This window comes from Melampsora larici-populina (assembly GCF_000204055.1).
Source record: "Melampsora larici-populina 98AG31 unplaced genomic scaffold MELLAscaffold_9, whole genome shotgun sequence".
Classification (NCBI taxonomy): Eukaryota; Fungi; Basidiomycota; class Pucciniomycetes; order Pucciniales; family Melampsoraceae; genus Melampsora; species Melampsora laricis-populina.
The window spans coordinates 1516335-1525799 of NW_006768773.1; the positions used below are offsets into that span (position 1 = coordinate 1516335).

The 9465-nt window shown below is 42.9% G+C and overlaps 2 protein-coding genes across 2 annotated transcripts; both read left to right on the forward strand.

The window, feature by feature from the left end:
* Nucleotides 1–2089: 2089 nt before the first annotated feature.
* Nucleotides 2090–2452, forward strand: MELLADRAFT_61414 (uncharacterized protein; the record flags this gene model as incomplete). Its single annotated transcript, XM_007407454.1, has 1 exon — nt 2090–2452. The coding sequence occupies one exon, from the start codon at nt 2090–2092 to the stop codon at nt 2450–2452; it is 363 nt and encodes a 120-aa protein (XP_007407516.1).
* Nucleotides 2453–7160: 4708 nt separating this feature from the next.
* MELLADRAFT_96430 (uncharacterized protein) lies at nt 7161–7811 on the forward strand (the record flags this gene model as incomplete). The annotated part of the gene is made up of 4 exons (XM_007407455.1): nt 7161–7192; nt 7302–7391; nt 7452–7759; nt 7807–7811. The coding sequence occupies 4 exons, from the start codon at nt 7161–7163 to the stop codon at nt 7809–7811; spliced, it is 435 nt and encodes a 144-aa protein (XP_007407517.1).
* Between the last annotated feature and the right edge of the window lie 1654 nt (nt 7812–9465).

Genomic DNA, 9465 nt, shown 5'->3' on the forward strand with positions numbered 1-9465 from the left:
TCCAGCAGGCAGTCTTGAGGTTTTCCCTGAAAATGGCCTCTGTTGGCCTCACGGGGCATACAACAAGGGGATGCGGACTGGCACACAAGCATTGCATCTCTCAAATCGCCTAAAATGCAACAAATTGTGCATTATTCTGGAGACTGGTCGCCGTGACCCAAGGCCGCAGATCGCGGGATCGCTGTCAGCGCACAGTCAGCACAGTCAGATGACAGAGACCTCCCGGCTCCCCCCACTGCCAGCATATTCGGAGAGATGTGGTATCAGTCTTTTTCTGAGACTGCCTGAGACGAGCCCTGGGACATACAGGGGTAGTATAATTTTTTCTCGAGTGGCGCTTGTTTTCGAGAGGCGTGTTTTGTTTTGAATCGCCAAAATTCTAAGCCTGTACACAGGTATTTTGTACAATTGGCGGATCAGAACGATCAGAACAATTTAAAGGAAAGTTAGGAAATGGAAGACAAATAACTTACGTTAATTTGATCAAAACATCAAATCAAGAGGTTGAGTCAGCAAGAGTGCGAGCCGCACAGTCACTTATAAGCTCTGTGAAAACTAGAGCTACAAAGTGACAAATCGAATGAAGCAAGAGAAACAATAAAAGAGATAAAAAGATGATCAAAAGGATTAATCGCTCCAAACGAGCCAATTGTAATGAAAAGGACACCCTAATGGAAAACACTTACAACATTTCAGCTTTATAAGAAGCCGTTGATGAGAAGGTGTCAAAGATATAACATATCTTGGACGAGTAAGAGGTGACAAATTTCAGTCCAGATCATCCAAGTTTTGCTCCTTTACAACTTCAAGTCCAAGCCCCTTCATTGTACTCGATTCATGCTTTTCAAAACCTTTTCAAAGACTCTCCAGGATGTAACATCTGGAATCTGGACTCAGCTTCATGTTGAAGATTTTGTCAAATTCTGTCTTTTGGTCATCGTACGGGTCGTGGTCTGGGTTTCCCTACCAAGACGCGAATCGAGCGAAGTGAAAGAGACAATATAAAGAAGATTAAAATAAGGAACTAAAATACTTGATCGCTCCAAAAGAAAATGCTGAGGAACAGATTACTGAAGTTCATCTTGAAGTCGCTCTGAGTCTGATCCGATTGAACATGAAAATATAAAAAACCTCAAATTTCAATTCATCTTTTTATCATCTATTCTTACGTTGATCTGTCAGATGAGGAAATGACAAGATTTTTAGGATGATCATGATCAATTGTGACCATGTAAGAAAATACAACGAGAGTTGAAACTTGAGCTGAGTTGAGAAACAAATAATGAACTATGGAGTGCCACCCTGTGCCACCATTCTTGACCACACTGTATGACGGGTGTACACAAAGCCACTATTTTCTGTAGCTGAGAGGGAGTCTCAGAGGAGTCTCAGAGGAGTCTCAGAAGGACCCCGGTATGCTCTTATAAGGGGTACAGATCCAAAAATGTGACTTTTGAGCTCGCTCGGAAACTTGTCCCTGGCTTTACCCATAGCTTTAAGACAGGTTTAGTCTTTTTAATCAGCTGTATTGGACTTAGCAACTCTGAAATTCAGGCAGAAACCGGTAAAATCCAAGAGAAAGCTGTTTAATCCCATATGTCGTATCTCCGCGCGAGCTCAAAAGTCACAATTCTAGATCTGTACCCTTCATAGGAGCATACCGGGGTCCTGTCTCAGAGCATCAGAGTCTCAGAAAAAGACTGATACTGTTACGCTCCCAGCATATTAACCTCGGATCGGGAAATCCGAGGCGTTCTCGGATCTGAAACCTTGGACAGAAGCCATCCGAGGTTTTGATCCGAGGTAATTTTGGGCGCATAATGATACCTCGGACAGAAACCTCGGATAAGATCTGTCCGAGGATTTGCATCCGACGATACCTCGGATCTCCCGATCCGAGGCATCTATGTTGGTGGTGCCCTTGCCCTAAGGGTCCGCCACCGCGACTTCGAATCAAATGTCATTCAGGCGGGCTAGGCCCCAAAAGCTCAGAATCGGGGCGGATAAACATGACTCTTCTGACTCTGAGGGCTTGAGCTCATCACCAACGCAATAGTAACTTTGAAGAACACATCAGTCTGCTTTTACCATGAGCAACTGTCAAGACACTACCGAGAATCACGATACACAGTCATTGCAAAGACCAAATCAACATCACGATACTTTGAATGGCTCGATCCTAGAATCTCACAATGGACGGATTGATCAAATATCGTCCTCATTTGATCTTCAAGACGAGGCGATATCCACCACTTCCTCAGCAGACGGGAACATTCCATCGATTCTTGCTGATTTAAATAGGGCACAGGATTTAGCCGATTCGATCGATTCACGGCTCGATAGTATATTAAGCCAACTTGGGGATATCACGGCTGAGCTAGAGCAAAATTTATCCGGTCACAATAACACAAAAACATCTGAAGGTAGTCAAGACATATCAAAACCCACTTGAAATTTTTCAGAACAAGATCAGCTTAGTGCATTAGACAGTAATTGTGATCAATCGAACGCTGGTTGTACTTATTGGTTGCTATCATGCTCAAGTCTCCTCAGGTCCTTAGATCATCCCGTCAAATCAGATCATCAGCAGACTAAGAAATTTCTATCGATACGTGTGTAATTCGGGCCATGCTGGGCAACCCATGTGGACCTCAATCCGGAGAGGAGATTCGATGTGGTTGCTCTATTGAAGGACATAATATGTAACAGATGACCCGAGCTCAAGCGAGTCCATTGTTCTAGTAACGCCAACCCGCAGAGAGAGCCTGGTGGGTCATACCAAGAGAGTATGCGGAGTTTTGGTGTGAGGGTAGTCGGGTCTTTGATGTCTATGCCCAGGAATCTCGGAGTTGCTTGGTTAGATTGTAAGGAATGACAATTTAATTAATTTTGAGCACTACCTTTGGTCTCTCTTCCCAGTTGGTAGGGTTATATTTGGAGGCTGAAATGTGCTACCAGGCTGTTTGTGGATCAAACCAAGGTTCTTGAAGAGCTAATACCAAGTATTGGGTTTTAATGAGGACTTCTTGTGTGATGTCATGATGTGGGATTCTTGGCAATTTTTATGTAGTATGGAGAAATGTTCAAGGAAAAGGAATGTTGATACATTGTTGGCCAAGAGCTGGGATTCTTCTCTGAGTTGTTGAGTGGAAGGTGGGGGGGGCTGATTTGTATTATGACTCATCAGGGTTGTGTTCTTGAACAATGATTCAAAATTTGGTCTTGCAGAGAGGGCAAGTCATACTTTTTGGGGAGTGATTATACTTTGGAAGGAACCTGTCAGATCTCTCAATTGACTCTTGGTCATCAAATTTAACACATCTAGTGCATACTTGACTAACATCATTGTCGGCACAGGGTTTGGTGTTGTGAGGGTCACCACAGTCGTGCAATGAGCACCAGCATTGCATGAGGAGTGGGTGTGGTATAAATCTAGACAGTTAAAACACATTGTAGGTCCTTGGGATCAGATGCACATATTGTGTACTTTTTATCCCACCACAGCCAGCATATAATCTACCTCTTTATATTCTTTGAGCTAGTTCTCTATCAAATAAATTCATAACAATGGTACTATGTTGTTTGCCAGTATATTTAGGATTATTGAGCCATCATACCAACTGAAACATTTATCTAGCAATGTTGTTTTGTTTGCTTAGTCTGAAAGGGAAGTTTGTGTCTTTGACATCAATGCTGGCTGAAACAAAGTTGAACAGGATGGTGTATCTGGTTTGTTTGTTGTGAAATCAGTGGTGCTAGTTTGTTCCAGCAATGTTTGTTTTCCAGGAGCCAATTCTTCAGTCTATTGTCCAAATTCATGAGTATGTTGCCCAATCTTAGGATGTTTGCACTACATATTTTGACTATTTGATCACCCACTTTTGTGTTTATTGAGAGGAGAGCAGCATTGGCATTTTGAATGATCTCTGTTTTTGTCATACCATTGAAAGGTTCTTTGTTTAGGATACTGTGGATGACAAGGGTCACTGCTTTCAATTTGTTTATTTCAGCATTCTTGAATGGCGGTTTTGGAGCTATATGAGTAGACAGGCATTGAGTCAATTTGGGATTTGGGATGGTATAGGCTTGAGGTTTGGCCAGTAGCAGGTGGTTTAAAATTGGTAGAAACAAGTCCATTTCTTGGCACACTCACCTTCAAGGCTGTGGATGTCTTTGCAAAGGTCCTTGATTGTTTCAATGAAAACCAACATCATTGGTGGGATACAAAGTTAAAACTGGAATTTTTTTCCCAGTTTCCCAGTTTTTGTTTTTGGCTGTGTTTGGAACTTTCTCATGTTCTCCCAGTTTCCCAGTTTGCGTTTTTGGCTGTATTTGGGAAACTGGGAAACTGGCAAAAACTCCCAGTTTTAACTTTGTATCCCCTAATTGTGATGACACTTTGAAGTGGGGTATTGTTTGAGGTAGACTGGTTCTTGACTAGCAAGGTTGGTACATGTGCCATAGCATCCAAATCAATTCCGGTACAATTTGGGTTAAGATTTTTCCAGGGAAATTGAAGGCCTGTGTGACAAATCTCTCCAGCCCGCAAAATTGGGCCACCACTGGCAAGTTCACATGATTTGATAACATTTTGCATGTATTTGAAAATGACTGTGTGTCACACTCCTCAAATCATCCACACCATCTGATACTCAGTCTGAGGCAGGGTGCTCTTTTAGAAAACACTAGGCTCACTAGATGGGATAAAGGTAAGGCTTGTAATGAATTTCACTTCTTTATTTCAACTAATGTAGTACAGCCATTCCGATATTTCTTGTTGCTCTGTTTTGAAAAAGAAAAAGAAAAACTTGGTTAAACATAAGTGCTTACTTGATAAAACTTTGAAATTGGCTGTAATTCAAGGAAATACAACCAACTTTCAGATTTTAGCTGGTTAAAACTCAGGTTTCAAGCTCATAAACTTTTTCTTTTCAAAAATGTGAGCAACAAGAAATATTGGAATGGCTGTACTTACAATCTGAAATGAAGAAAGGAAAGAGAGTAAACAAACTAGCAGTCTGTTTGGATAACTCCAGACAGACTAAAGTTAGGTGACTCCTTAAAAAGAGGTTTTAAATTATAATCATTAAAAATAATAATTGATGGAAGCTGGATCCAAGGCTTGCCTTCAACCTTAAAGTTTGACAAGTTGAAGAGTGATATAGAGGTCAATAGCCTGGTGTTGTTCTTAAAGTCACCAATTTAAGATGTTTTTACTTGGGGTGAGTAGAGGATACAGAAGGAAGGGATATTACTTACTTCTAGTCAGAAAACTCTTTCAAGTAAAAGAAGTGAACCACTAGTCTTATATTTATAAAACTTTTGATTATATACTTCAGTACAGTCAAACCCGCGCAAATGCATACCCGCGCAGGTGCATAACCCGTGATAATGCATAGAAAAAATCTAGAATCTTGATGCTTTTTACTGCCAAATTTGACAACAGAAATGCATAACCCGTCAAAATGCATAGCAAAAGTCTTCCACCCAAATTATGCGTTTGCGCGGGTTTGACTGTATAAGTTTAAAGTGGATCTTCAAAAGTATTGTGTAATAAAAGCTTGGGGGATATCTCTGAAGGCTGAGAGGGTTTATATAGGACCCCAGAATTCTCCTATAAAGGGCAGTCACAAACAAAGTTCTTTTTGAACTCTCTTGGGGCTTTACACCATGAGTTTACACATACCTCATTGGGTTTTCAGTGCACTCATTGCCCTCCTCTCATCTGTTTGAGAATTGCTAAACACCAGTTTTTAAGACACTTTGACTACTTGAAACTAGCTCATCAATGCTGAGGAGCAGCTAGTGGCTCACCAAAGTACCCCTTAAGTGTTTTCCTAATTGATTCTTGCTTTGAATCAAGTTGTCTGAAGATTGTAGATGTCATTTGATAGTTTCCTGGGATTCTGGGTTATGATAGGAAATCAGGGCCCCAAGAGAGCTCAAAAAACTTTTTTTGTGACTACCCTTTAAAGGGGCATCCCAGGGTCCTGTTCATATACCCTCCTCTCTAAACCTAACTGCAGTGATGTTTGTTTCTATCACTACAACAGTTTAGGGATTATTATTTGTTAGTATTTATTATTATTGTTTGTACTTAATTACATACAGTAATTTTAAGTACTTGTTATGTACTATAAGCATATCAACTCTTGACACTGACTTAAGAGGTGTGTTACATTTTCTCAAAAGCTTGCCCGGATCAACCACAGATAAGAGACAAGCAAGGTCAAATTTGGCCGCAGCCTGATGCAAAGCCGCTGCACAGCACATCAAAATCCAAAATTTGTCCAAACACAAATTTTCAAATACATTGACTCACTGTGAACATCATTCAACTTCCCCACATTGGAAGAGGAAAATGATTAATAGTACAGTTTGTCATAAAAAGATCCAATACCGCTCACCTGAGCCTCAACACCCACACTACATATGTGCAGTACGCTAAGTACATAGTTTCTATCATGTACATACAGGTCTGCTCAGTTTTTTGCCCATCAGAATATATAAATCACATGTTATACCACATGTAACTTTTTTGACTTGGAAAAAATTGTCCCAAGAATTCACTACATACACTGTTCAAGAAATTCGTGTCATGGTGGCACAAATTTCAAACGATTTCCCCCCCAAATACAGCCGCTGCGGACCGCAGCCCAGCTGTAATGGACACGGGATTTGGATATCCGAGCACTTCGGAATTGGCATCCTGTACCGGGCTACGGGGTTGTTTGGCGATGTTTGGGCGAGCAGTTCAATCACCCATCCAACCGCGAACCCTCACCAGCATATCAAATCAGATATCAACCTCAAGAGTCAAGACCAAACAATCTAACACCGGTCGGCCTGCAATTGTTTGGTCCTCCATACAATTGCAAAGCTCCACATCGAGCTAGCTTCCATACCGAATGCCTTTCCCCCCCACAGGACAATTCATCCACTAACCTCACCGGCCAGCCTCCGTATCTATTCGATTTCCTTCCATATCGATTCGATTTCCTCGTCGTTTTCCTCAACCACAACCTGGCCAGATGGCGTACTCGGATAAAATGACGGCCTACCACTCATCCTTTCCCTCCCTCGCACTCGAGTTTCCTCTTTCCAGAAACAAGCAGTTCACCAACTTATCCATCAATATCTCTGTCTTGCATTCTCGTGCTATGGTCAACAGAAAGCTGTCGAATATTCCTCTGTACGTCCTATCTTTTCTGGTCTCTTTTCATATCTTTGATCTTTTCTGGTCTCTTTTCATATCTTCGAATGGCTTCTCCTGATTTTTCTTCGAACATTGACTCCCATAGGCCGTCTGATGGCAGATTCGAGACTACATCTCGGGCCATTCGCACTCGCAGCTACCAAGCAATGATAGCCCAAAGCAATGGTAGCAATTTGTAAGTTTATTTCTGCCTCTGACCGTTGATTCAATACTGACTGTTGGACTCATGTGGTAGGTCACCTTTGCAAGCGTCGACCCTGCGCTTAAGCCCAATTGCGTCACCTGTCAAGGGTTTTGATCACCAGACTCCGTCGATTCCCTTTGTGAACCGTGCCTCTGCTCCCCCAACCCAGTCACAGCTGTCTTCGGCTTCTTCGGTGAACCCACACATCAACCCGTTGATCTATTCGTCTGTGGGAACTTCGTCCTTTTCCATCTCGGATTCACCTACCTCTATCTCGGCCTTCCTGGGTACTAGTACCCACACCAGTCTGAACAAACGGCCCGCAACTGAACTCGACGTCATTGAAAATGACGAGGATGGTAAGTCCCATGACTTCTGTTATTCTTTTTGCCCTTTGATATCAAAGGGTGACTTTCTTGTCCGGTGTTGCTGACCATACAAAATAGATCTTCCACTGGATGTGTTTGATGCGCCAGGTCAACCCAACGTTAACGAAGATGAGGATGAAAGCGATCCTGATGACTCACCCCCTGCCGATTTGCCCGCTGAACAAGAACGATCATTCCAAGTTACTTTCAATATTTGGCAACTTATAGTTCCTGAAACGCCTGTCAAGCGTAAGAAGACTACCGCTACATCTCGAGCTACGAAGCCAGTCAAGACCCCGGTTCCCAAGTACCAAAATATCAACCCGAAGGTCCCCACTAAGCTCACGATTATCAGCCCAACTACCATTTCTTTTGTCCTTTTCAAGCACCAGCTCTTCAAATCCTGCGACAAGAAGCACTCCTGGGTATCCAAGGCCCTTAAGAAGGAATGGTTTGAAAAGACCATCGACATTCAGGGATTTATCAATGCGACTCGCCAACATAAGGCCCAGAAGATGCTTGTTGACGATCAAGCCTCTCTATATGAATTCATGACTCATGCTCAGCTTGTTCCCGCTTCAACGCCAATGGGCTTCAAAATACACCACGAGAACCCCAAGGTAACTTCCAACGCTAGTCGTATGATGGCCAAATTACGTAAAGCCAATGCCCCGGTGGCCTCATCCGAGGACAATCCGTTATCGGAGCGCTCTGTTGGTGTAAGTCATCACTCCGTTTCTTTCCGCACTTCACCTCTCCTTTTTTCCGAATCAATAGGTTTTGGCTTATATAATGATTTTACGTTCCAGTCTGTCATTTTAAGCGAGGGGGAACGTAAAAACAATCTGTTGTTGTCCCGCTTTGAAAAGGATTTCAAAGCGGGTGAAAACGTCACCTTCGTTTTGAATCCGAAGGACCCTGGGCAATGCATGTTGCTTAACCACGCCCGAATTCGTACCTGGGCTAATGATTGGGTAGGTGCTCTCATCTCACTTCTTCAATCATCTCCCAGTCTGCTAATTCACATGACTTCACACCTTTGTAGGCTGATGGGGTCCTTGGTGTCGATGAGGTGACCCCTCCAACCAAACGACCGGGGTTTACCTGGTTTGATGTGGCCGACTACCAGAAACAGAAGGCCCTGTTCCTTGGTATGACGACTCCAAAACCAACCAACACCTCGGCTGCCAACCCTGCCAACGGGACAGTCGTTCACCATAATTATTACGGACAACCTTTTGGCCCGGCTGGAATGCCAACGCCTACTCCGGCGTTTCCCGTTGGTGGACCCCCGATGACCAACGCATACCCTTCTCCACTCGCAATGCCAGCTGATCGATTATCGCCGCCGCCTCACATCCCACCCTTTGAGGAGTTCCTCACCTTTGCGGGTATCACTCAAGAGATGAAGAAGACTCGAGATATCTTAGTTGAGGAGGGTATCAATGACTTTCATTGCTTGTTGGACCGCCAAACTTATACGTTTGCTAATTTTCGTAGCATGGGAATTCCTTTTGCTCACGCTGACGATTTGTACAAGGCCATTCCCAAATTTAACCATCATCTGAAATCACTTTGAGCTTATGACTTCCATTGCTTTGTTCAATCACTTTGTGATCTCAAAAATTTTTGTTTTCTTTCCTGATGCCCTAATTCCCTTTGTGTTTGTGTTCATCTCTCTATGCTCGAACTTATAT